The 27,435-nt window shown below is 58.3% G+C and overlaps 1 protein-coding gene and 1 long non-coding RNA gene across 2 annotated transcripts; one reads left to right on the plus strand and one right to left on the minus strand.

Moving 5' to 3' along the window:
• The first annotated feature begins 2,018 nt into the window (after positions 1–2,018).
• ACKR3 (atypical chemokine receptor 3) lies at positions 2,019–12,141 on the plus strand. Its single transcript, XM_090285123.1, has 2 exons — positions 2,019–2,116; positions 10,380–12,141. Exon 2 carries the CDS (start codon positions 10,431–10,433, stop codon positions 11,517–11,519), a length of 1,089 nt encoding a protein of 362 aa, XP_090141249.1. The 5' UTR covers positions 2,019–2,116; positions 10,380–10,430; the 3' UTR covers positions 11,520–12,141.
• Positions 12,142–23,895: 11,754 nt separating this feature from the next.
• LOC150022834 (uncharacterized) lies at positions 23,896–27,189 on the minus strand. The gene is made up of 2 exons (XR_016509711.1): positions 27,091–27,189; positions 23,896–25,423 (listed from the first exon to the last, which is right to left on the minus strand). It is a non-coding gene; the product is annotated as an uncharacterized LOC150022834 (long non-coding RNA).
• Positions 27,190–27,435: the final 246 nt, after the last annotated feature.

Raw genomic sequence — 27,435 nt, forward strand, 5'->3', positions numbered from 1 at the left:
CAGGTCCTGGGGCGGCGCAGTCTTACTCCCTTGGAAGCCATTGGTGACTTCCCCTCGCGTTTCCCCCAGGTCCGGCTCAGGGGCGGTGGGGGTGTGGACGCCCGGCCTTGGCGGGCCCGGGAGGGCTGCGGGCCGCCTCCCGGGGCGCAGCGCACGTGTCCCGCCGCCCCTGCACCGCGGCCGGCCGCTGGGGGTGGGGGCAGGAGGGCCCCGCCGCGGAGGAACTGAACTGGGTTCTTCTTTTTACAGCTACTTTGCATTTTCCTTCCTCCGCGTTAGCCGCCGCATCCTGTCGCAGGTTTCCCTTCAATGCCCGTTTTATTTTCGAGAGCACACACGTGATTGGAGCGCATCCTGGGTTTCAGTGGGGCCCCGGCCCGCCTCCCACCCCGCCAGCAGGGGTAGTCCTCCAGGGACGGGTCGCCAAGTTCACGGAAAGAGACCGTCAAACCTGTGGTCAGTGTCGCGGAGAAAACCTCTGCTCGGGGGTCGCGTGGGTACGTTTCCATCAGGCTCAGACGCAGGGGCACCCACGAGAAGAAAACAGGACCCCAAAAGTTATGAACGAGCCTCCTTGCAGCCTCCCTGCGCCCTGGTGTGCGGAAGGAGCCGCCTGCACTTTCCCGCACGGCGGCTTCCTCTGGGCGCCTGCAGGTGGCCCGCCCGATGCCCAGGTGACAGGCAGCGTTGGCCCCGCTCCTAAGGACAGTCACTGGGTTGCGCAGGGGCGGGGGGGGGGGGGGGGTCTGCTGTGAGCCGAGAGCCTCCGCAGAGCAGAGCAGGTGTGGCCGCGGTGATGTCCACGCTGTGCCCTGAAGGTTTATGTAAACAAAACGTTGCTTTTGTTAGGGGCTCTCTCCACGCGGGGCCTCCAGCCACAGGAGAGCGTGACCTCCCAGTCCGCCCGCCCCCGGCCTCGCATTTGGCTGTCTGCCCTTATTTTTAGTAGAAGTAAAAAAAGAATCTCAAAAAGGTTCCGCTCGGGAGGGAGAAAGCTGCCCTCCGCGAACCCCCGCGAGGCAGGAACACCGCAAGGCGAGCGCACTGGACTCCGGGGAAGCGGAGCTCCGCGGCGCGGTTTGAAAGGAAAAGTTTAGGTCGCTGCTTTGTGGTTACTCTTCTCCACAGGCCCGCGGGGGAGTGCTGCGCGGAACACATTTTCAGGTCTAATTCCCGCATGGACAGAACTTGAGCCGCGGGCTTCTAGAGGAGAGTGTAGATTTTAACACCAATAATAGTCGTAGCAATAAAGTGTTGGCTAAACGCGCCTCGGGAAAAGACATCATCAAAAGACATTTAAATAAATACTTCCAGTGTGTGCCTGGCACCGTGTAGGAGTTTCAGAATACATTCTGCTTAGGTTTTCCAGGGCTTTGGGCCTCAAGTCCTTCACAAATAAAAGATTCCAAATAAAATCGACTGAAATCTATTCTAGAAGGTCTTTCCCGCACTTTGGGGGGCATATCACGTGATACTGAAGGCTTTCTCCCACTGAAACTGTGACTTCTGTTTTGGAGGACCCAACAAAGAAAACCCAGGCGGAATAAATCAACACCCAGGTTCAGAAGTTCAGAGCATTTGTCTGGGGAACAAAGTCTTCCCCGGAGCTGAGAGGCATTCAAAGGGAACTCTCGGTGTTAATGGGATTGTTAAAGATATACCTGAGACCAGATAAATATTTGATGATTTCGCAAAGCACTAGGCTTTCTTTGCAGTTCTTCTTTTGCGGACACGGTTTCCCCCATGGGGTCTGGCTGGACCTTGCGGCTTCATGAGACTTCGCCAGTGCAGGAAGCTGGGGGTTTTCCAAGAGCGCACTGGTGTGGAGGAGCCTTGGGGGGAGCAGCAGACAGGAGTTTACAAAGCGGGGGCTCTGTGTGCCTGTGTGTGCGTGCGCGCGCGCGCGTGTCTGCATCTGCGTTGGGGGGTGTGGCGCGGGGGAGGGAAGGAGGAGATGAGGGTTACAAAGCTGCCATCTAGAGGCGCCTCCCCGCAGCGTATATATTGCAAGTCAGCAGCCCTGGAGCTCACAGTTGCTCCGAACTGCTCAGCCCTCAGGCGGGGAGCGCGGGAGGCAGCTGGGGAGGCGAGCCCTGAGCCAGCGCCCAGACGGGAGGTAAGGGAACCCGTCCTTCTGCAGCCCTGGTGGGAAGGGGGGGCGGGGAGGCGGCGGGCAGGGTTCCTGCGCTCACGCGCACTGGTCTTTGTCAGGCGCTTCTCTCTCCGCGCGGCGATGGGCGCTCGCGAATGCGCAGGTCTGCTTCCTCCGAGCCCGGCTGCATGGCAAAGCGTGCCTGCTGCCACGGGGAGGGGCACCTTTCCCTGCGGAGGGAAAAGGGCAGAGTCCTTGGGCGCTCGGGGAAGGACCTCTCGGAGCCTTGGTTGGCTTCAGGAATCTGGTGTTTATTGGCTGCTGTGGGTATTTAAGGTCCAGGGAGCAGAGGGCTTTGCCTGAATGCAGACTGTTCATTCTGCTTCTGAAAGTGGGCACGGAGTCTGCTTGGCACCCCCGCGTCCCCGGTTCACTTCTGGGACATCAGCTGGGAAACAGAGGCGGTGGTACACAGGCGAGTCCGGAAAGATGAACGCGGTATGAAGAGAAGAAGAAAACGGTGCTGAGAATCTGTGGAGCTGGAGTGTGTTTGAGTCCAGGGCTTTGGGGAGGGGCGGGGGGGTCCCCGGATTCTGGAAGCCAGAGAGCTCCGAGGCCGAGTGTTAAATGCAGCTAGCTCCGTCTCCTCTCGCGGTCGCTCACATCCTTGCTAATCTAATTTCTTGTTCCCTTAGAAGGTGCTAAGTCCAACTTCAGTTGGAAAAAAAAAAAAAAGGCACAAGCCTGGGATTTTGTCGTTTAAATATACTCTTCAGGTAAAACACGAGTTTTGTTCAGTGTTGTTAGCAAGCTCCAATATTCAGAAGGTGTCGGAGGGTAAGAACTTGGGGGTGAGGTCAGAGATGGGTGGGTAACGTGACTTGCAGTTTCCAGACGGAATGAGAAGTTGTAGCAGTCAGACTGGCTGTCTCTCTCTTTCCTCCCTCCTTTCTCTCCCCTTTCCTCTTCTTTCTCAGAATTCGTTAGCTCACCACAGAATAACTGCGTTTTCCAGAAGCGGAATGCCTCCCCAGCCCCACCCCTGACGGGGTTGGCAGCCCTTTGAAGGGACCCGGGGCAGGGACAGCTCCCGAGACTTCGTTCTGCGGAGTCTCGGTGTGATAACTTTTTGTTCTCTTTTTAGACGCAGATGCTGCCTGTGTGCCTTTATTTATGCCAGGAAAATGCTGAGATCAAATAAACTTTCCTAGAAAAGCGAGCAGGGGCTGCGGTGCCTGGCCGAGCTTTGCATAGATTTTCAGTGCGTAAGCAGCCAGCGTCCCTGCAGCGCCCGCTCCGGGGCAGGGCCCTCCCGGCGGCCGCGCAGCTGCACGTGGGAGCCGAGCTCGGAAACAAGCTGCTCTTTTTCCCCGGCCTCTGCCGTAAACACTTGACTGTGCACAAGGGCTAAGCTTGATGCCACACCTCTGGGGGTGGGGGAGGGGCGGCACGGGCGGAAAAGCGAAAGGAACAGGGAGACGTGCAGGTGGGAAGGCCAAACGAGACTGGAAGTGCCTGTATTTTGCAGCCCGTCCGACTTATTTTCTAAAGGGGCGTGCATTGCAATCAGAGTGGAGGGGAAGTTTTGGAAGGGCTAAAAAAGCCGCTGCCTGGGCTTTACAGAGAGTCAGGACCTTGGAGGTAAGTTCTCTGCTACTAGCAGCAAGTCCCGAGAGAGCTGAGGAGGTATTAGAGTTTCTAGGCGGGCCCACAACAGGCAAAATATAGGCTTTCTGGATGGGAAAAAAACCTCCACAGAAAACAAACAACAAAACCTATTTACTCGGGAACAGTGGCTTTTTGTGCGACGGGCTCAGCCGCGAGGCTCTTGTTTTCCAGGAGACACGCGGGAAGTTACTCAGGCCTGGGGGTGAAGGTCACTCTCTAAGCCCTAGGAGTGACCGATGAGAAGGAAACAGCCCTAAAGATTTCGGGACGAGATTTTTCCCAGCGATTTTGCAGGACATGAATGGAATGGGGGCTGGAAAGTATTTGCACTTTTAACCAGGCAACCGGGGAACTTAGTTTTCCTCTTGGGAACAAAAATGGTACCAGAATGCCTTCCAAGCGGGCAGGCACAATTTAGAAACAGTCACGTGCTTTTAAAGTCCAGGAAATTGTAGCTCCAGGACACGTATTTGCTATTAAATAAAGGCAAGCAAAAAAAAAAAAAAAAGAAGAAGAAGAAGAAAGAAACAGGAAAGGCTCTCTAATTTGGACTACCTGGCGGCTCTCTGCAGGGGTGTTTGATGGCTTTTGTGACGTAAGCGTGCACTAATTTAGAATTGGGAAAGACCCCTTATTGCTTTGTTATTATGGTGATGGGGGGGATTGCATAGTTGTGCAGTGAAAATCTGGCTAAGCCACGAGCAGGTTTGGAAGTTGACCCATGTTTTGTTCCAAGTGTCCAGAGGGTAGGGAGGCTGCGACCCTCTCAGATGGCACTGAACGTGGTTGGCTGAGGGCAGGTACGGGAGCCGTGGGCAGCGTGGGGCTCGGCCAGCTAGAGAGCTAGCATCTCCCAGCCTTCTTATTGTACCAGATACCTTTGTGAGAGTCTTTTCTCCGCTTGAATAGAAGAGTCTAAGATTGCGTAGCAGTCTCCTGGGAACCCATTGTGTGTGCGGAGAGAGAGCGACAGTGAGGGGATCTCAGGGGGCTGACCTCCCGCGGCTGGTCCAGGTCCTAAGCTGGGGTGGGGGGGGAGATTAGGGCTCTGGTTACACTCGGCCAACCCAGGCGGCAGCCTTTGTGGTTCTCCCTGCTGGGCGCAACAGGGCTTCCCTGGCGGGCAGCTGAGCACCAGGCCAGATCGGGTTTCTGGATGTGGGGCTCATTTTATCCCCCAGTACTTAAGTGGACGAGGGTGCCCCTGTGTTACTGATATGGGTCTGAGGACCCCGGGAGTGGGTGGCCTGGATCTGAATGAAGGCATGGCCCGCTCTTTATTCTTTCTTTTTCTTTCTTTTCTTCGCTCTTCTTTTCTTTTCTTTTCTCTTCTCTTTTCTTTCTTTCTTTCTCTTTCTTTTCTGTCTCTCTTTCTCTTTTTATTTCTTTCTTTCTTCTATTTTTGAGTTCTTAGATGATTCGGAACAGTTCTTATATAAACTAGGATCCCTCGGGGTCACTCCTAAGTGTGTGGTCCAGTGCATGTTTTCCGTCTGCTTGGTACTGGGGGATGGACCCGCTGCCCAGTCTGCTGTGGCCACAGGTGTCTGCTGGGGCTCATGCGTCCCTGGACTGCTCCGTAGATTTATTACAAGATTGGTAGCAAAAAAACTCCATAAAGCAAACACGTAAAAACCAAACCTCGGTCACGTGCAGCTGCCTAATGGCTCTTTGGGTCCTGTGGGTTCTCCTTAGCTAAGCAGCAGGCCAGCCTGGTAGAAGGGGCGGGGCTTCCCAGGAGACCCGAGCAGGGTTCCCACTGGATCGAGTCTCTGGAAAAGACATTAGCCACTAGCCTGAGAGAGCTGGCTCTTCTCCGACCGGGCCTCAGTTTCCAGGTGCACAGTAGTGACAGAGGCTGAGCAGGTGATCCTGTCTGGGGACAGCACTCAGTTGCTACTGGAACTTTTGTCCTGGATGGGACGCCGGTCGGTCCCAAGTTGCAGAAGGTCCCCTGAGGAGCCCAGAGGACCAGCAGCCTGTTGGTGTGCAAGCAGGTGCCCAAGGGCCCTCCTGGCCGATGTTATCCAGGATCGCTTTCTTTCCCGAGGTGGCCTGCCTCCAGCCGGCTCTGGGTGGTGCCACCACGCACTCCCCCAACACCGACATAGTTCCTGTCACCTCCACTCCCAGCAGCCTTTTCTGCAGCAAAGCCACTCACTTGCTCAAGACCGTCATGGCTCCTACAGGGACAGGCCCAGCCTGACCCTCACACCTGTGAAGTCCCGATTCTCAGCTCTTCTTTGTGGGGGCCTGGCCTCCACCAGGGTCGGTGACCCTCTTCGTGGCATGTCACTGGTCACCTCGGTGCTCCCTGCTTTCTCCGTGAAGGCCCCCACAGGCTCCAGGGCAGCTCCCACTGCCCTCTGCTTCCTTGCCCCTCGGTGAGCCTGGGAGCTCCTGGGGGGACGGGCCATGGCCATGCTGGCTCATGTGCCCCAGAGTAGAGCTTGTCACAGAAGAGCCACCGCAAACATTTAGAGGCATGAAAAGGGGCGATGTCACCTCCAGGGACAGCCTGTGCTCTCTGGTCTCAGTGGGGCTTGGGTTCATTGACTCCGGGCTCATTGACTCGGGGTTCATTGAGCATCTACTTTGGGCCAGGTGACTTTGCTGCTGTGTCTGTATGAAGACCAATGAGAAGTCACGGGGCGGGGGGCCTGAGCAGGCAGGAGAGACGGAAACCAGGCCAGGATGCCGCGTGCAGGTTCCCGGCCCCGGGTGCGAGGAGGCCGGGGACACAGGGGACATGTCTGTTATTTGGGACAGGAGGGGCCGAGGGTTAGTGGGGAAGGGTCTTCTGCGTCTGTGTGGGGGGGGCAAGCGTATCGACAGTGGTTTGGGTGAACGCCAGCCAGCTACCTGAGCACTTGGCCGTCTGTCCGGAGGGAGTGACATTGACGGCAGGATGACCTGCCACCCCGTGGGGACGCTCGGCTTCGAGGCCTCTCGCCCCGGTTGGCCCCCAGCGCACTGGCTGAGTCTGGGCAGGGCTCTGGGCTGCAGCTGAATGCCTCAGGGCTGGGCTGCTTTCTGGTCGTCAGGGACACTTGGTGGCTGAGTAGTGAGCCTGAGGAGGGAGAGGCACATCTCCCAGGGACGTCCGTCCTCGGGGACAGAGCAGGGCCCTTCTGCCCTGGGTGGATTGTGGGAGTGGACGAGGCCCTTTGCAGACCCGGGGCGGGAGGGCAGGTGGGCGGGCGCTGGTCCTCCGCAGGCCGGGGACAAGCTGTCGTGGTGGACCCGTGGCACCGTCTGCGTGCAGGCGTTGGGTGCAGACTCTGCAGAATCCGGGCGACTCGCGAGGGGAAACACGGGAGGAGTCAGGCGAGGGGGAGCGGACGGCGATTTCACTGCCTTCTGTTCTCTCGTGGTCCAGAAACGGGACCGTGAACCTGTCCGGTTTTCTGGGACATTCCCGTCTTATTAAAATTTACATAGGTATTTTATTTTTCAATTACGGTTGACGCTGGATGTTATATCACTTCCAGGTGCACAGCACAGCGGTCAGACGTTTATGTAACGTGTGGAGTGATCCCCCGAAAGCCTCGTTCGCACCTGGCCCCGTCGCAGTTGCGACAAGCTTATTGACTGTGTCCCCGGCGCTGTGCTTACGTCCCCCCGACCCCTCCGTAACCGCCAGTCGGTACTGCTTAATTAACATTTACATGATTCTGGATGTCATATTTCAAATAATACAGTTTATGGAGTCAAAACTGCAGTCCTCGCTTTGTTCCCTCAGTCCACCCTCCTGGCCCGAAGCTGCGCACGGAACGTGGGCGCTCTCTGCGCCTTCACACGTACGTGTTACACGTAAACATGCAGGCCGCTTTCCCTCTGGACACGGGAGAGACCGCGCCCTGCACACGTGCGGCTCTGCCCGCGGCTCTGATGAGCGGGCTGGGAAGGCCCCTCGTTCGCAGCGTCGGCCGCTCTGTGCCGTCACAGCCAAGCTGGGCCCCAGACGGCGGGCGCGCCGAGCGGCCGGACCGCTCCCCTCCCCCGGGTGCGCGTTTCTGCCTCCCGCTCCTGCGCTGGCGTAGGATCTGTGCTTCCGTAAATGTGCTCTGCCGGGAGGGGAAGTGAGTGAACTGGGCGGCGCTGGAACGGGAAAATCTGTTATTCTGCACCCCTCTTTCCCTCCCTCCAGGAAGTCTTTGCGCAGACGCCACCAAAGGCCCCCGTGTCTGGGAGGCGGGGGCTCGCGCTCCGTCCCCAGCCTGCTGTGGTTCCGGGCCTCGTAGGCCGTGCCAGCGCGGGCAGCGGAGGGGACCCCAGGCTGACGCCAGCAGGGTGGCGCTCTGTCCCCAGGTCCGGCCCACCTCTGTCTGCCTACAGGCTGGGGCTTGTCCTCCGGCCCGGCTCCTCTGCTCTCTCCATCAGCAGTGAGGACACCGAGGCCTGAGTCGGTCACCGGGAGGGGAACCCATGGCTACTTCCCGCTCAGCAGAGGAGGCTTTCCAGGAGCCAGCAGGAGGCCAGCCTCTGGTGTCAGGGGGGTCAAGGGCAGGTCGCCTGCTGTGAGTTCTGAGGCTGAGGAGCCAGCTGGTCCTGGGTGGCAGGGGGATGTTTCATTTCTCGGGGAACCTGTCTGTCGATCCCGAAGGTGACGCAGCTGCCTGCCTCTGTGTGAGCCCCTGCGTGGCCTCCTCGGGGGGGCCATGTATTGCTTTGCCTGGAGGAGGCGGCCGCAGATGTGCAGCAAGAGTTCAGTGAGGGCAGGCTGTTCACCAGAGGGTGACTGGGAGGGGGTGAGGGGGTGCTGAGCGCGGGCTGCCTTAGGGTCTGCGTGGGGGCCGGCAGCTCTCGGATGTGGGCGTCCTGAGAGGCAGTGGGCAGATGGGTTAACTAGGCTGCAGTTCACACGGGCAGATGGGTTAACTAGTCTGCAGTTCACACGGGCAGATGGGTTAACTAGTCTGCAGTTCACACGGGCAGGTGGGATAACTAGGCTGCAGTTCACATGGACCGACGGGTTAACTAGTCTGCAGTTCACATGGGCAGATGGGTTAACTAGGCTGCAGTTTACATGAGCAGATGGGTTAACTAGGCTGCAGTTCACATGGGCAGGTGGGTTAACTAGTCTGCAGTTCACACAGGCAGGTGGGATAACTAGGCTGCAGTTCACACAGGCAGACGGGTTAACTAGGCTGCAGTTCACAGGGTTAGACAGGTTAACTAGTCTACAGTTCACACGGCAGACAGGTTAACTAGTCTGCAGTTCACATGGGCAGATGGGTTAACTAGTCTGCAGTTCACACGGGCAGATGGGTTAACTAGTCTGCAGTTCACACGGGCAGACGGGTTAACTAGTCTATAGCTCACAGGGCTAGACAGGTTAACTAGGCTGCTGTTCACACAAGTGAGCGAAAAGCCAGACTCTTAACCCAGGGGCGTCTGCTCCCAGGGCGGGGCTCTCCCCAGATGTCACCTCACACCGTTAGCCTGTCCTCTGGGCACTGACCTCCCCCCTCCAGGGAGCTCACATGTGTGACCCAGAGTCCACTTTGAACTAACTTGGCGAATAAACTCAACTTGGTCTTTCTTTCCCTGGGACCGGTGAGAAGGGAGGACAGCGCCCGACCCTCACCGGGGCACGGGATTATTTTCCTTTCCCTCTGCCCCAGTCCCCAGGGTCTTGCCGACCCAGAGCCACGCAGAGGAAGGGTTGCAGGGTCCTTGGGTGGACGGGGCCGCGGTGGAAAGCAGCCTCTGGCAGCTCCTGTAGCTGGCAAATTTGTGGAGAAATCATTTCCAGGCACAGCGGTGCCTTGGGGCCGGCTTCTCCGTGGGCGCTAAATGGTGACAGTCCAGAGTGTCGGCTTCATGGCAGGTTCGCAGGGAGACAGCTGAGAAAGTCACTGCCCCCCCCCCCCAGAAACGCGGCAGGCGGTGATTTGGGGGCACAGTCGCCCTTGAAGCAGTTGGACAGATCAAAGAGGGAAAAGCAGGCGCCGGCCAGTGCTGGAGACAGCTGAGTGTCGAGGGGCAGACCCAAGTCTGCGGGCTTAGAGAGCAAGCGGTCAGTCTGCGGGGTGTTCCCCATGCTGACCACGTTTCAAGTAGTTTTCATGTCTGCAAAGGAGGGCGGCCTGAGACCCAGGTTTACATGCAAATTGTGCAGAAAAGTACAAAGCACTAGGCCCATTTTTAATGCAAATTCGGAAGAGAATCTGAATTGATCTCATTAAGACACCAGAGCAGGACACATGTAAGGAGCAAATCAATTCTGCCATTTTTGGGGGTGTAGGTAAAATGGCTCCTCTGTCCCCACGCTGAGAGCTAGCCAGCCATCCTTGTCACCGTGGCCACGGCTTGGCTGCCTGACATTTCTCTGGCCCCGGGACTGTGTTGATTTCACACCCTGGGCACAGCCAGGCTGGCGATGCCTTGCGCACACAGCCGCGAAAAGATAGAGGAAGCAAACACTGTTTCTTTGAGCCCCACATGGATTTAGATTCTGGGCGTGTTAGATTCTGTTTTGCACACTTCTGTTACGGTTGTTTTCTCTGCAAAAATTCTGCAGAGCTGAAGTGAAACAGCTGAGCCTTCGGGGCGCAGGAAAAGCCTTGTGACCAAGCCTTGCGTGTTTCCTAAGCAAGTGATTTTTCTCTTCCAGCTCTGCGGTCCGATTTCTCGTGCAGGCGCCCTGATCGCTGCCCCGGACGCCATGGATCTGCACGTCTTCGACTACTCGGAACCGGGGAACTTCTCCGACATCAGCTGGCCGTGCAACAGCAGCGACTGCATCACGGTCGACACGGTGTCGTGCCCCAACATGGCCAACAAGAGCGTCCTGCTGTACACGCTCTCCTTCCTGTACATCTTCATCTTCGTCATCGGCATGATCGCCAACTCCGTGGTGGTCTGGGTGAACATCCAGGCCAAGACCACGGGCTACGACACGCACTGCTACATCTTGAACCTGGCCGTCGCCGACCTGTGGGTGGTGGTCACCATCCCGGTCTGGGTGGTCAGCCTCGTGCAGCACAACCAGTGGCCCATGGGCGAGCTCACGTGCAAGGTCACCCACCTCATCTTCTCCATCAACCTCTTCGGCAGCATCTTCTTCCTCACGTGCATGAGCGTGGACCGCTACCTGTCCATCACCTACTTCGCCAGCACCTCGAGCCGCAGGAAGAAGGTGGCGCGCCGGGTCGTCTGCGTCCTGGTGTGGCTGCTGGCCTTCTGCGTGTCCCTGCCTGACACCTACTACCTGAAAACCATCACGTCCGCGTCCAACAACGAGACCTACTGCCGGTCCTCCTACCCCGAGCACAGCGCCAAGGAGTGGCTCATCGGCATGGAGCTGGTGTCTGTGGTCCTGGGCTTCGTCATCCCCTTCTGCGTCATTGCAGTCTTCTACTTCCTGCTGGCCCGCACCATCGTGGCGTCTGGCGACCAGGAGAAGCACAGCAGCCGGAAGATCATCTTCTCCTACGTGGTGGTCTTCCTGGTGTGCTGGCTGCCCTACCACGTGGTGGTGCTCCTGGACGTCTGCTCAGTCCTGCACTACCTCCCCTTCACCTGCCAGCTGGAGAACTTCCTCTTCACGGCTCTGCACGTCACGCAGTGCCTGTCCCTGGTGCATTGCTGCGTCAACCCGGTGCTCTACAGCTTCATCAACCGCAACTACCGGTACGAGCTCATGAAAGCCTTCATCTTCAAGTACTCGGCCAAGACGGGCCTCACCAAGCTCATCGACGCGTCCCGGGTGTCAGAAGCCGAGTACTCCGCTCTGGAGCCGAACACCAAATGATGCCGGGTCTGGGGACCCGTGTGCCTGCTTTCAGCAGGGCTCCCGCCGCCTCGTTTCCAAAAGGCTTCGGGGATGGGGACCCAAGCAGCCTGAAGGGGGGGAGGCACGTCACTGTGCTTCCTCCTCCTCTCTCGTGCCAGCCTGGCTGTCACGCGGCTGCGACCCTGGCAGTGTGTCACGCAGGGCCGTGCCGCCGGCCAGTGCCACTTGTCAAAGCCCGCGGCCCGGGGGCTTGCCCCCACCTCTGTACCATAGCACTCTCTGTGTTTCCTGAAGTTTTCTATGGCAATTTGTATTTAAATGCTAAGACTTTATTTTCTCAGTTTTGTGTTATAAGTATATTGGAAAGCTTAAATATATTTTAAACATTGTATGGGAACTATTATGCTGACATATACTCCGTGTTGTAGGGTTAAAGTTAGTTGGACGTCGGCTTTCACTAAGGATGACATTGGTTGTTAGCTGTTGTGAAATTATATATTCAAATATATATAAATACAGCCCGGCCTTGGCGGGAATGTGATGCTTACGACAGCTCCGTACCTGCACGGCGCTTCGTCCTGGCGTGGGGGGTGTGACGCAGTTTCCAGCGTTAACGGTATCTGTAAACGTGTGGGAGAAACGAACAGAAGGCGAGGCTGCTTCCGGCCACCACGCCGCGCCTGCAGGACGCAGTCATGGGTCCAGGAGTTCTCTCCACCTGTAAGTTATTTTTCTAAAAATAAAGATTGTTTTTTTTTTCCTAAAAATGCATTCGCGTCTCAGTTTTAATAGCATGTTTGGAATCGAGGTGACATGTATGATTATAACATACAAACACGCACAGCCTGTATAGGCCAACGTGCACTCAGGGCGGGGCCTAAGCCGCTTCCACAGCTCAGCGGTGCATGGCGCGTAACAGAAAAACGGAGTCCAGCCTCATCTCAGTCAATTCAGAGGAGCTCCTCGTCCCTGCCCCCCTTTGCCCTGCAGGATGGGGAGGGGGAGGGGGTCCTTGATCCTTACCTGTTGCTAATGCACCTGCTGAAATGCCTGGCGCTCAGACCAGGCCCCGGCCGGCCGCCGTCAGGGTTTCCTGTCGTTCCACGCCATGCCAGGCTCTCCGCGGACTCTCTAGCCCTTTTTTCTTTTCTTACTGCTCGCAGCCCACAAGAGGCCCCCGGCAATTTCTCCTGTGTGGAGGTGCAAAGGGAGGGGGGTGGTGAATGCTGAACTGAGTCTAGACTCACCTGCAGCACCTTTGGCTTTGGGGGGGTGTCCCATCTCCCCAAGGGGCCCCAGACTCTGTGTCCTCAGACCTCTGTGGGATCCCCAGGGTGCAGGCTCTTGTGATGATAGAGTCTCTCAGCCCCTTCGAGAAATCCCCTTCTTTGTGCAGCCTGGGGATTGAAGACTTGCTCTGGTCCATCCCGTTATCCTGCCTGGTCTCAGTGGTGATGTCCTCGCCAGGAGCAGGGAGGGTCATGGAGGCACGGGTCCCCTCCGCTGTGTCCGTGGGTGATGAGGAGTGGGCAGAGGACTCAAGCACCAGGCTCAAGATATGAGGGGGCCCAGTGGGGGCAAGGGCTGGGCAGAAGCCTCCGGCTGTCCCCAGATGCAGAGGACAGGGAGGCTGAAATCCTGCCATTCAGGTTCATTCTTTGTGATTTCAGTCCTTCCAGGACATGGTTCAGGGCTTGAGTTCGGTGCCTGGAAAGGTCTGTCTGGTTTTATGGAACATGTCACCCCCAACCCCCCATCCCTGACCTCCTGGGACAGCTCCTTCACCTCCTGGACGGGCGTGTACACACAGAGCCAGCCGGGATCCCGAATCTTCATACCAGCAACACCTGGCACGGAGCTCACTGTCGGCGCCCGCCTTTGCAGGGTTGGCCTTCTTCTTCCTTCCGGGCAGCTGACCGTGGCCTGACTTCCACTGAGGGCTAGTGGAGTCTGTGCACCAAATGCCACGTCTTTTGCACGCACACACACACACACACACGTGGTAACTCACCCGTGTCTTGGACACGATTTCCACGGGCACGTCTAGGACAGTCTTGGCCAGTGTCTGCGCCCCAGTGTTGAGGCCCACCCTCTAGAATCTGGGGTCTCTGCTGCAGCGGAGCCAGCCGAGCGCCTGTGGTCCACAGAGCCGTCCCTGTGACTGTCCTGGGAAGCCTCAGTTTCTTCCCTGAGGCTGGCAGCTGCTTCACAGGCCCCCATGAGGAGGGAGCCCCACAGTCCCTGCCGGGGCCCGTCGGGTACCTGGGCTCCCGTGCCACGTGCTCAGGCACAGCTGCCGGTCCTGTCTGCAGTCTCTCAGCACAGTCTGCATTTTCTTTGCAAGAAACGATGCACTTCAGAAAACACGGCGAGAGGCTGTCTGTCAGTGGGCAGCAGCTAAGGGTACGCAACACCTGCCACAGACAGTGGTTCGCAACAGGGGGCAACATTGTCCCCCAGGGGCATCTGGAAATGTCTGGAGACATTTGTGACTGTCTCCCCTCGGGGTGGGGGTGCTGCTGGCCCCTAGTGGGGAGAGGCCAGGGATGCTGCAGCACACGGATGCCCCATGACAAAGACTTACTTGGCCCCAAATGTCCCCAGAGTGCAGGCTGAGAGACCCTGCCTAGGATAAAGCCCAGCGCTTAGACAGAGTTCTGGATGCCATTCACTGTCTTACTGCGCTCAGCTCTGAGCAGAGACCTCGGACGGTCCCGGGGCTGGGGGGCATCCTAGGGGGCATCCGATGGGGCCCTAGAGCCCTCAGTTTCACGTGTGTGCCCCTACCCTCTGCAGAAGCTGACGGGCCAGGGCCAGAGGTACCATCCGTGTGTGCACAAGATCCACACCAATATCCTGTTTCAATCACACGAGTCTGGTTCATTAACAGCTCACGTAACAGACATGCTCACGGAACGGGCACATGCAAATAAAACGTTAGTCAAATTTTAAGTGTGCTGGGGAGGTTTTGACTTTCAATTGAATATTTACAATACGCACTTTAAAAGTCCCCAGAAATAGCACAGTTCCCGGCAGGGGTGCGTCAGAAGCCCGGGGTGACAGATTTAATTCTGCTTCTCAGTAGCTCCGTGACGTTGGCAGGACTCCGCCGTGCCCCTCGGTTGGCTCACCCTGACAGGGACTCCCCCACCTCCATGCAAGGCCGACGGCAGAGGTCAGGGGGGCATGTATGCCAATAAGTACTGTTGAATGAACAAATAAACGGATGAGTGAGTGCTCAGCATCCCGCCGCGGGCCACACAGAGGTCCCTAAGAATTTCCCAAGCTTCTGCACGTCTCATTTCATACCCGTGCTTAACTAACACGCTGCTTGGACAGCGTAGTGTCGACACTCACCAGACCCTCCTTCGGGCTGCCCTGACGTCTGCGAGAGGCGTCTGCTCACCTGCACGTCGCTGTGGGTCACCACCTACAGGGTCCCTGTCTAGCTGCCATGGGGCATGTTTCCCAGGGATTGAGATACGTGGTCATGGGGGAAGGAATCGTCCCAGTGAAAGAGGCAGGGTTGTCTCTATGGTTTGCGGAGCATGATGGGTAATTTTGGTGTTTTTCCGACGTTCAAAAGCTTCATTTTTTTGTTGGCTTTTCATATGCTTATGCCCTTGGACCTTTCCATGTGGGATTCCGAACGGCTGCCAATCATGTTGTTTCTCCCGACCGGGTGGGGGTGGGGGGACGCGGTGGCTCCATCAGCCATTTGTCACACTATAAAGCCCAGAAGCAGCAGAATGGGAAAATCTGAATTTCCACAGTTATTGCTGGAACTAAGCTGATTAAAACCATTTCCTAGGTGGGTCGGAATCCTCCCTTTTCACCATTTTCAGGAGGCAAAGGGAGAGTCACGGTGGCGATGGCATTAAGTCTGCTCGGGTGACTCCGAATGTGTGTTGGCCCGGCAACGTGTCCTGGGGCGCGCGGCAGACACCGGGCCGGTGGCCGTGGTCTGTGTGGAGGGGCCCGGGGCCCGGGGCTCCGCTGCGCCACGCCGGGGCCGCTTCCGTGGCGCCGTTCACACGCCAGCGCTCGAGGCTGGGTTTTCACGCCATGGTCAGTGGGAGGGACGCTGCCTTTCTCAGGCCGCGGTCACAGGCGTGGGGGCGCTTGGTGCGGGGCCTGAGTGGGAGTGAAGCGCCGTCAGCTGCCCAGCTGTGCAACCGATGACTGTCTCTCTCCGTGGTTTCTTTCCACTCCCGTCCCCGTTAATTTATTCACCCATCCAGGCCTTTGTTCCTTCAGTCACGGATCGGACAAGCTGTACCGAGCACCCGCTGTGTGCCAGGCACCAGGCTTGCCTCACTGAAACGTCCCGGGTGGCTCCCGGCCCGAAGAGGGACGGACACCGTGACAGGAGCCATCATTGCGGGGCAGCGGGGCCAGGAGCACCTCCTGGCTCTTCTGGAAGTGGCCAGAGCAGAGGGGTGGAGGGACCCTTCAGAGGAGGGACCCAGGGAGGCTTACTAAGAAGCGGGCCTTCCACCCTGGCTGAGGACAGCCAGGACTCAGGCAGGCCCAGGGGACGCGGTGGGCGGAGGCCTCCGGACAGCTTCTGGGAGGAGTGAGCGCTGGAAGGGAAGGGGAGGGCATCTCTCTGAGAGGCGTCCCGAGGAGAAGGGCGGCTGATGTCCTTGGTCACTGCCAGACGGGAGCGCAGGTCTAGGTGGGACTCAAAGGTCATGATGCGACTCCACCCTGAGGACGGAAAGGTGGCTCCAGGACAGGAAGTCGGGGTGGGTAGGGAGACTGTGGGCATCGGCCCTGGGCTCCCGCAGCCTGCAGAACGTTCCCTGGGCTCGGGTCTCCAAAAGGACCGGGCAGTGCCCCTGACCACCTCCCCTTGTCCTGCTCGGTGGCGCCCGCTGCAGGCTGGCCTGGTGGGCTATGCAGTGGGTCATGGAGGAGGCGGAGAGGAGCTGAGGGACCTTATGACTTTGATTGAATTTAGCTTTAAAATCCTAGCTCTATGAATCTTTTCTCTTTGTGTCTCTCATCTCTTCTCTCTCTCTCTCCACACCCCGAGAGACCTGGATAATTAGCAACCCCCGAGGCAGCAGAAGGCAGTAGCTGGGACAAACTGATGGTCACAGGTGAGGACCTCTGCGGGCTGAAGGTCACATCTTGGCCTAAGTTTGGTTTCAGCTCCTGAGCCCTAAGGTGGATCACCGGCTTCCGTTCTCCCGGGTGGCGCCCTTCACGACCAGGTGGCCCGCGTTTCTGCACCGCTGGGCTGGGTGCCCAGGGCTTGTTCTGTGCCGTGACAGGAGAGATGCCATTCCACACGCTGGGCTCTCACGGTCTCGCCACCAGCCGAGACCCCGCGTCTCCTCGCGTCCTCCCCTCCCACCACACACGGGAGCCCTTCCCGTCTACAACATGCCAGCTCAACCCGGACCCTGCCGGGCGCCCAGAGGGCTCCCAGAGCCCATGTCCCTCTGGTTTCATGTCCCCACAGCTCACACTTAGTCTCCTGTCCTGAGAGGGTGGCCCTTGACAGTGAAGTGGGGGTGGGCCAGGGGGTCTGAGGTCCCCCTCCCCACTGGCGGACCCTCTCCTACCAGGCAGCCGTGGGCCGTGTGGTGCCTGCTCCCTCTTTGGTCTGATCCCTGGGCCACCCACGGTCCCTGGAGGCTCTTTCAGCACCTCTTACCAAGGCCCCTCACTGCTCTCTCTCTACTGAACGACTGGTGGGCTCCTCGCTCCCGGCTGGACTCTGAGCCCTTTCCCTGAACTTGACCGAGTCTCCTGCTCTCCAAGGGACGACCTCGAGTCCCGCCCATCACCCTCTCTACTTTGCACTCGACACTCCTGGAACCCAAAGTGTCTTCTCTTTAGCTCTTGGGGTCCCTGTCCTGCACCATGGTGACCAGAAGCGATGGCACAGCACACAGCGCCCGGACAAACCAGCTGGAGACGGGGCACACCCAGTTGCCTCAGGCGGGCGGTGGCTCAGGGCCGAGGAATGCGAGGGGTCAGGCCCCTGCAGGCTGTGAGTAATGAGGCGGGGTCCCTGCTCGCCTGCCCTGGGGCTGACTCAACCAAACCTTCATCCGGGACTCCCCGCTCAGCTTACCGTACAGACTCTGCACTTTGGTCTCCCTTGTTCGAGTCCATGGCGGGGAAATCATCCCCCTCCTTGTCACCCTCGTCATCCTCCTCGTTGGTGACCAGACCTGAGAGCCCCAGCTGGCTGCCCGCAGGTCCCCGGGGGCTTCTGTGGGGTTGTTCGGTGTTCGACTCCGGGCTGAGGGCACAGCATGTGCTTTACAGGGAAGGGACAGACCCCAAAGACAGGTCTCTCGGCTGAGGTTGGCTCTTGGGGAAACGGGATTCGGGGTCCCTAGGCTGCGGGGACCGCGATGCCAGCCTGAGGATGCAGGATGGAGGGAAGCCCGCCCGCTGTGTCCTGGCAGCGTCTCCCCAGGGCCCAGCCAGGCGAACGCCCCCAGGGCTGCTCTGTCAACGTTCCACCCTGGGAGCCTCACAGGCATCTGGGCATCTGAAGTCCTGGGGCAAAGAAACCCTTTAGCTGGTCCCTGGAGCCCTTTTCTTCCAGGATGTGAATTCCAGGCCTGCTGAGCAGGCTCTGCCTGCAGGGCCAGGACACCTCGGCAGGTGACAAGCCTGGCCACGAGGAGGGGCCTGTGGCCATTCCCGGGGCCCAGCTGTGCATGTTTCTGTTCAGGAGCCCTGGGTGGACCCCACGAGCCACACTGACAAACTTCCAGGTGATTCTGGGTTCAAGCGTGGCCTGACAGACCCGTGGGAGCATTTTGAGTGGCCAGGGAGCCAACGGGCTGACTTTTGTTGTAAGTCTGAGCATCCCTGAGGCAAGCGGAAGATGGGGGCCAGCTGTGGCACCAATCCGCCCTGTGGGGTGAGCATCTGGGTGCACTGTCGCAGGGGTGACCCCTGCAAGGGCCAGAAGGACGGCTGCAGGGAAGTAGCCTTCCTACCTGGCTCTCCCGGAGCCTGTGAGCGGCACAGAGCTGAGCCGCTCGCCCGCCTCCCGCCCTGGGAGGCAGAGGAGGGAGAGGTCTCCGCCCGGGAACGTTCGTTCATCCTGGCTTGCAGGAGGTCCAGGCAAATGCGATGGTGCTTCCCCGCCATCCCGGAATGGCCGGCCAACACAGCACAGAGAAAGCTAGTCAGAGCAGACACGGGAGACCGTCCGGGGTCATGGATGACCCTCAAAGTACCTCTTCGTCCCCAGGAGGCTGTTACACTCGGGCAAGGCATCCTGGAAGGTGGGCTTGAGCTGGGAGGGGAAGGCAGGGAGCCGCCACGGTGCAGGACAGAGAGACCCCGTAAGAGCAGGGCTGCTCCCTTGGGTTCCAGCGGAACCAGAGCTCCTGGGAGAAGGTTCCGGAACCAGCGCCCTGGGCAGGGCTCCCGGGACTCCTGCGACCCTCGCACGGCCAACCTTGGCCGCACAGAGGAATGGGAAAGTTGGATGAGTAAGCTATGTCTAATAGCTGACCTTAGCTCGTCTTCCAATTAAGTTTCAGGGCTGTTAAAATGCATGAAAGTCTCGCTTACCTCACCAGATACTTCTTTGTACAGAAAACTCAGGGTTTACTAACCATGTTCTGCCTGGAGAAACTCGTTTTACCTCCCCACCAAGGTGCCTCAGGGGTTTTCAGTAGCAGACCCCGAGGTGGGCTGTGGCGGGAACTCGGGGGTCATGGAGAGGCAGAGCATGTAGGGAAACTCAGGCTTCAGGTTCCCGCAGACCTTGGTGTTCCCTCCACTGGGCTGTGTGTGACTCTGGGGAACTTACCCAGCACCTCGGAGTCCCAGTTCCCACGACGGTGCTGTGGTGATACTGCTGGTATCTTCTTCGCAGGCCCGTTTTGAGGATTAAGTCAGGGAAAGGGCCCCGGCTGGTGTGGCTCAGTGGATGGAGCACTGGCCTGCGAACCAAAGGGTCACGGGTTCAAGTCCCAGTCAGGGCACAGGCCTGGGTGGTGGGCCAGGTCCCCGGTTGGGGACGTGTGAGAGACAACCACACATGGATGTTTCTCTCTCCCTCCCTTCCTCTCTCTCTAAAAAATAAATAAATAAAATATAAAAAACAAACAAACAAACAAACAATAAACAGGGAAAGGGTGCCTGATAAGTGGACGCACTCCAGAGGGGGTGGGTACAGTCAGCAGGAGACATTTGTCCCTCTGGCTTCCGTAGTGCTTCCCCTGACTCCCTTCCCTCCTGTGTCCCCGGCTAGACCTGAGCACCTGAACCGGGCACCACATCATCTCTGCGCCACCATGCCTGGCTCCACGCCCCCATGCCCGGCATGGCACCCCCATGCCCGGCTCCACGCCCCCATGCCCGGCATGGCGCCCCCATGCCCAGCTCCACGCCCCCATGCCCGGCATGGCGCCCCCATGCCCAGCTCCACGCCCCCATGCCCGGCATGGCGCCCCCATGCCCAGCTCCACGCCCCCATGCCCGGTATGGTGCCCCCACGCCAGGCTCCGCACCTCCATGCCCGGCATGGCTCCTGGCTCTGACTTTGGCTGTTGAGTAAACAAATGAGCAAGAGCCAGAGGCTCTAACCCTCAGCCCCGAGCTCCTCATACTCCGCCATGTCGCATTGAGACGGAATGGGGCGCGCTCAGGAACAATGACGGAGCGGGCGCCGGGGCCCCCGGTGCCCATGCAGCAGGAGGCGCCTCCCCACTGCGCCCAACAGCGTAAGGGTTTCCTTTCGTCTGTGCGAAGGGAAAGGCAATGGCCCCACCACGGGACACCAGTGAGAAAGCTCCCGTGTCCTCGGTACGAAGAGCAGGCCGTCCTGGCAGACTTGCTCAAGCTGGGCTGTTCTGGGCGCGCCAGCGGGGCTGCCACGTGCAGGCCCTCGGAGACTGTGGAGCGGGCGGTCACCAGGGCCCCAAGCAGAGCCCGCTGCCACCCCAGGGGCTCAGGGCCGGGCCGAGCCTGTCACCAGCGCGTCTCAGTCAGTTGTGGCCAGGCTTTGGAGGGAGGAGCTTTGATCGCCCCTGTTTCACGTATAAAAGAACTGGCGCTTGGAGCCCTGGCTGGCGTGGCTCAGGGGGTCGGGCATCGTCCTGCGAAGCGAAAGGCTGCCAGCCTGATGCCTGGGCCGGGCACGTTCCTGGGCTTTAGGTTCAGTTCCCGGTCGGTCGGGCGTATGAGAGGCGACACTGACGTCTCTACTCCTTCTGTTTCTCCTTTCCTTCCCCTCCCTCTAAAAACATAAAACAACACTAATAATACTAATAAGAAAAAGAACCAGCACAGGAGTACAGGGCCGCAAGGCCTGCACCTGAACCCAAGACCAGCTGATTCTAAGGCCACTGCCCTGCGTGTCCCTGCAGCGCTACTGAGGGACCCGGCGGGCATTCTGGGATGGTCACCAGCTGCCCGGAGCAAGCCCAGCCCTGCTGGGGGGCCAAACCCAGGTTACAAAAGCATTTTTGTCTTGTCTTTCCTCTTTTTAGAACGGTGGGTTTGAGCATAAGACCCTGCGTCTTTGGTTTCAAGAACAGGCACCTGATGAAATATAAGTTTATTCTACAGAATTTACCAAAGTCAGAGGTCATCCAAGGGCCAAACAAGATTGCCGGCCAGGAATGTTATCTGAAAGCAGGAAATTGGGCCTTTGGGGTCCCTGCCAAGGGAAGAGCTGATGAGGAGGTGTTTACACCGAGCCAAGGACCCTGATTTTTACTGCGGGCTTCATTTCCCTTCTTTCTTTCTATCAGCCGGAGATGGTCTTCTAAGATTAACTGAAGGTTGTCAGACAGATAATTCACTCTTTTTCCTGACGGCACATAAAAAAATACTGATGGCCGCACGGATGGAGAGAAAGCTGATTTGCAGTCGCTGCGTCCCTGCCGCAGAGCTACGGCGCCTTGGAAGGCGGAACCCCCGGCCACGAGGCTTGCTGCGGGAGAAAAAGCCCGACATGTCTGACACTGGGAATCGTTTTTTTGGGGGGGGGGGGCGTTTTCACTGAGAGGAGGCCACGCTTCCTGCTGCAGTTCTGCTTGAACCGCCGGGCAGGTCTTGTCTCTAACGGCCACTCACGCAGGGCAGGGCCTGCTGCTGGTTACGGGTCCAGGAAACGCCCATGGACTTGAACGCTCAGCAAACAGTGCTTGTTTCCTCTGTTTCTCCACGGGGAGCGTCTCACTCAGGCGCGTTCCAGGACAGGCACCTCCACAGCTCGGGAGCTCCCGGGTCTCCCGCGGCGCTCGGCTACGGCCGGCCTAACAGAGGGTCGGTGACCCGAGCACGACGGGAGGAGGCCGGGGCCCCACTGACTGCTCTTTACGCTAACGCGTCCCTCAGTCAGACAGAGCGGACCCGTTTTGATTTTAATTCAGCTCCAAGAAATCAGCCAGGGCGAGAAGGAGAAGCTCACGGGGGCGGGTCTGGCTTCCAGCCAGAGGTCGGGTGCTCCACTCACCTTGGGGTGTTTCCCCGAAAGTCCCCGGCCAGAGGGCAGGCCAATGACACCGGCAGACGGGTCTCCCTGGATCCTGCCAACTCATGGCTGTGAAGCCAGGGCCCCTGTGACTCAGGCTTTCATTCTGAATTTCCCTGGGGTGGACCCCCAACTCACAGCCTGGCTCCTCCAGAGGCAGGTGCTACCTGCCCCCCAGTGCTGGCTGCTTCTGCCTGCCAAGAGGTGGCCACAGGGCTTGGCCGTCAGCCGTACCCGCCTTCAAAATCTCACTCCGGACAAGAGACTCAGCCTCTCAGCCTGGGTCCTCTCCTCTCGAACATGGACCCCACGCTCGTACCGATCTCAAAGTGTGCAGCGCGTGTTCATCGTGACAGGTCCGTGACAGCCCGGACCACACAGCCGGACGCGGCGCACCCAGGTTGTTCTTACATTTCCAATACGAACTTCCTTTCCATTTTAATAGCCCTCTGTGATGAATTTCTAAAATCCTGCCCTGTGGTTACATGCATAATATTTGAGGAATTTACATATTTCTAAAACTTGGTAATTGTGGGGAAAACAAAAACAAATTTTGGGCCCCACCTAAGATGACTCAGTTCCTGTAAACCTCGGTCTTAGCCAGGGCCTGAGTGAGTGATGAGCAGGCAGCGCGCCTTAGGTTGGTTAATTTGTGGAACATCATCAAGGCCAAGGGATGGGGCTCCAGCTTGCCTTACAGGCCCCGAGGGCTTCCTGGAGAAGGTGGAATTCTTGGGAGTACCTTAATCAGAACTTACTTAGCAAGCTCCATCAGGGCAGCTCTCCGCACTGTCCCTGAGCAGCTAGGCTCCTGATGCTCCGGGGCTTGTTCTCAATCTTGGATGTGGCAGAGAAGGGACAGCGAAGATTAGGAGCCACGCCCACCTGTGAGCACCTGTCATAGAAGAGAACGGGTGTGGGGTAGCTTCACCTGTGTGGCCTCCAAGCTCGACTCCGTTTGTCCCCTAAAAGGAGCAGCGCAGTGGAGCCACTGAACAGGAGGCCGCCCCGCTATCCGGGGCTTTTAGGGTCCTCACGCAGTGCCCGGACACAGCAGGAGCCACACGTACCAGCTCCGTTAAGCAGTGAATGAACGAGGCCCACGCCCTTTGAGGGGACAGAGACCCCAATCATGCAGACCCAGCCGGCGGATTTATGCGCGTGCATGAGACTCATGCCCTTGGCCAAGACTCACTCACCGCATCGACCCTCAGGGTGGGCTGGGTCTGGAGAGCAACTCTCTGTGGGTTCCTTAACGGAGACCAAAGAGGAGAGACTGAGCCAAGACTCACTCACAACAGTGCGGGGAGCCGGCTCCTTTGGAATTACCTGCCGTGTGTGTGCGGGGAGCAGCCGCCGCTGGGGGCGGGGAGCACCAGAGCCACGGGGCCCCGGCTCCAGGCGGACAACGGGGAGGCTCCCAAACCAGCCTCCGGCCCCACAACAGCCCCTGGCAGGGGGCTCCCAGAAACCTGGTTTTGAAACGTTTCTTTTTCCTACTGAGAACAGAACGTGCAAGCTAGAGTTACGCACCCTTGCCCAGCCCTGCAGCTCACGGAAGAGGGGAGCTGGGCTTCCAAACACTCCGTCTCGAACGGCCCCATTAATCACCAGACCTGCCCCGCACGCTGGGGTGAGAATTGATTTTTGCCAGCGGGAGCCAGAGGCGGGCGTGGGATGTTGCTTTAGTAAGGGAAACCTCCCGGGCTGTTTGGCTAGAGAGAAATATAGCTGTTTCGGTCACCTGGGTTCTGTGACCAGCCTGTTCCCCTCCAGAAATGTCACCTGGGGGCACTCATTTTACTAACATAACACCCAACCTTCAGGAGGGAAGGCCAACTTTATAGATTTTGAAAAGAAAAAGAAGTTGTTTTTCAAAATCCCCGAGTGACACCTCATACCTATTACGTTAATATAAACACTCACTTCTGAAATGACAGCTTTTAATAAGGCTTCCCTGAATGACTTTTTCACCAATTAGGTTTGAATAAATGGCAAAAAGCCCCGAGAGCACTGGGGATTAGGTATGAAAAGCTCACAGACCACAAAGATCCTTTCCGCCCGCGCCACAGCGGCCGGGCTGGGACGGGGAGGTGAGCAGGCAGGGAACCACGGGTCCCAGAGGCGCGCAGCCCGCAGCTGGCAGAGGCGGAGACCACAGCCCGCCGCAGCCAAGGGGAGCACATTTTTCAATCAGTCCAGGCAACGTCTTCTATGCGGTGGGTGTTCACGGATCCTGTGAATTGGAGCCTTCAGAAACCCCTGGCGCGCCCCCTGGCCTCCGTGTAATGGGAGGTGGCTCGTGCCCGGCCGTGGCATCTGGGAAGCAGACCCGTGCGTGTGTGAGCTGCGGTGCCCAGGGCCCTGGCTGAGTCTCCGGCTCGCTCACAGAAACCATTTATCAGCCATTTAACACGGGCAGCTTTCCACGACTTCCCAACCCTGGTTTTCCTTCTATACTTAGAATTCTTTTCCGTGGCTCCTTCCAAGACAATCCTTTTCCCTTCTTGCATCTAAACGTGTGCCATGGTGGCAACGTGACAGGCCTCTGAAAAGAGGGGTGAGTTTAAGGCCCCTTGACTTTGCTTGGGGTCAGTGGTGTTCCGGTGGCAACCTGGTGTCATGGACGAGGCTTGAACCGCCAGTTCAGAGGCCTGGCGTGGGCCCCTGTCCGCCTGGAGACCACATCCCAGCTTGGTTTTCTGTAACATGCATGTGGGGGAGGGGGAGTGGCTGCCCCATTGAAGGAGCTGAGGAATTTATTGGGAGTGAGCACAGGCATGGGGGGGAAACTGCCAAGTTTGCAAAAATGCATTTTGTCATCAAGAAAACCAGCGAGAGTGTGAGCGGACGGAGCAAGGGTGATTGAAGATTTGTCTGTAGACACGGCAATTCCTTTAGCGGCTCCTTCACGGAATATCTGTGGCGGAATGAGGCCCAGGAGAGGGCAAAGGGCTCATTGCAGCGTTTAATTAATCAACTGGCATCTAATCCTCCTGGAAGGATTTCTTTAAATCGCTGGAGCAAGGGCCCAATGATACGAGAAAGCGCCGCGCCTGCAACTTGTCCAGCTTACGTCTCTTCGGGGCTCTGGGAAGCTTTAAGAAACTTCAGAAAGCTGCTCGCACCTGATAGAGACATGAGATTCTTGGGGGGCACGGCGGCCTCTGTCAACTTAGAAGAGAACTTCCCAGGGGTCACGACTTGGCACAAACTCCACCCCTAAGAAGGCCCAGAGCACTTCCCGCCAGCCTCTAGCCAGGCGCCTTCCCCCCTGAGCAGTTTCATTTAGTGAAGAGAAATCTAATGATTCTAGACGGTTCCTTGGCCCGGATGAGGCCCCGGCTTGGCTTCCGAGGGTGCCCCTTGGCTCCAGCGGGCCTCGCCGTCCCTCGCCATCTCTGTTGCGCCCTGGATCCAATATGGTGGCCAAGAGCCGCTTGCCGTGAGTTAACTTTAAATAAAAGAAAAGGAAACAAGCTCAGGTGGTCAGCTGCCCCGGCTTCACGCGAAGTGTTGAGCAGCCCTTGGGACAGGCGGCTTCCTTACGGGACGGGCAGGTTCAGGGACCACCTCCTGCCCCGCAGAGGGTCCCGCTGGGCAGCGCGGCTCACAGCGTCCACACTGCGCGTGCCCAGCCCGGGCCTGCTACAAGGAGCCCCCGCCCCGTCCCACACCAGGCTTGGCCACCTTGCAGACTGCATCCCCGCCACCTCCCACACCAGCGTGCTTGGGTGACACTGCTGTTGGCACTGGAGCTGGGGCGGCTTGATTCCAGGGCCCCTTTCTTCAGGGCGCAGCAGGATGGGGGTTCCTTCTCAGGTGGTCTGGGGCGGGTTCAGAAGAGTTGGCTTGTGAGCGTCTGAGGAAGGCACAGGCTGACGGCGCTCACTCGTGGCCGGGCGCTCTTCTCTGCCTTCGTATCCCGACACACGCGATACCACGCGAGACCGGGAGAGCTGTCCCCACACCACGCCCCGTGTGCTTAACTTAAGAAAGGATTAATTTTGAAAAGGGGCGAGCAATGCCCATCAAGGGCTGCTCAGGAATTTGGATGTGAACCTTACCCTGTGCACACTTATTTGAGGAAGCAGTGGCCGGGGCCGGATTTCACATTCTTGCAAACAAGACACACTCGAAGGGCACCCAGGTGTAACCTGCTGACCGCCTGCGGTCTTAAAGGGGTAGAATTAGGGACGCGGGTCAAGGGCCGTTCTCCAGGTCACCGTGATAAAGGCACGAGCAGCTGCAAAAGCACAGGGCAGTCAAGCTCCGCGGCGTGTCAGCGTGATGGCACCGAGACGAGGTGGCGGCCGTGCTTTGGGCAGAGAGGGACGGGGACAGCTGCGGCCCGAGCAGCTCCCTGGGGAGGGCGGGGGTGGGGCGGAGAACCAGCCAGGGCGCTGTAGCCCGCAGAGTGGGCATCGGGCCGTGTCAGTAAAGAAGCCGCCACGTGTTTTGGCTCCTTGGAGCCCTCATGGAAACACCGTCACATTGATGGTGAGCCTGTGGCACTGGCCTTGGCTCCAATGCAAACGGAGAGAACACGCAAGTTGAGTCATATTTCTTGGCCCTTTGGAGGCAGTCGATGCTAACAAGTGCTCAGATTGCATAACTAATTACCTCTGGTTTCAGGAACAACTGCTAATCAGCCCCGACCTTCCAGCTTGCTTTTGGCTGGGTGGTTTGAGTGAGCTAATTAGGCCCAAATTAATTTTGCTCGCAATCCCAGGGGGAGCCGCGCCCCAGGGCCGGCATGCCTCCGCTGCTCACGCAGACCTGCGCGGCTGCAGGGGCGGAGGGGCGCTGCCACGCGATCGAACCAAGTCAGAGGCGCTCTGAAGACATTGGGTCATTCATTTGGGTCAGGCTGGCAGCCCCAAACCAGCTGAGCAGCAATATTAGGGACGTGTGCTGGAGACTGGGGCGCTCCCATTGGATCCAATGTGGGGTGGGGGCTGGGGACCAGGCAACGCGGACGGTGCCTGCTGAGCCTCTCAGAGTCTGGTCTCAAAAGCCATTGCTACTTAATCATGTGTCTGACCACAGGGACCGCGGGCTGCGGTCGCAGGTCTGTGTTAGGCTGCATGTTCCCCAAGGGCGGGGCTGTACGTCGCTTACCTCTGTCACCTGCAGCACCTACGATGGCATAGGGCCCCCCGGACATGCCTGGTGAGGCACCTGGAGTGGGTTGCCTAGGAGAAACGTGGTGAGTGGTCTTCTCAATGGAGTGCAAAAAAAAAGAAAAGGAAAGGAAAAGGATTAACCTTTATTTACTAAAGTTTAAGTTTTCAGTTATAGCCTTTTGAAGGAAGGACTGTTCACCTGCCACCTTTCTGAAGGCACCTCCCTGCCGGGGGCTGAGTCCCGCATGGGGAAGCCTGAGCTAAGCTTTGTGTGAGTTCTGGAACCATCCAGATCTCGTGAGCAGCCCCTGAAGCCCCCAGGCTCCTGGATCCCTCACAC

The sequence above is a fragment of the Furipterus horrens genome, unplaced genomic scaffold (genome assembly GCF_987537825.1).
Source record: "Furipterus horrens unplaced genomic scaffold, mFurHor1.1.pri manual_scaffold_1, whole genome shotgun sequence".
Classification (NCBI taxonomy): domain Eukaryota; kingdom Metazoa; phylum Chordata; class Mammalia; order Chiroptera; family Furipteridae; genus Furipterus; species Furipterus horrens.

What these genes read in the sequence shown, in the direction of transcription:
- ACKR3 (XM_090285123.1), top strand. Translation starts at nt 10,431, where the DNA reads ATGGATCTGCACGTCTTCGACTACTCGGAACCGGGGAACTTCTCCGAC.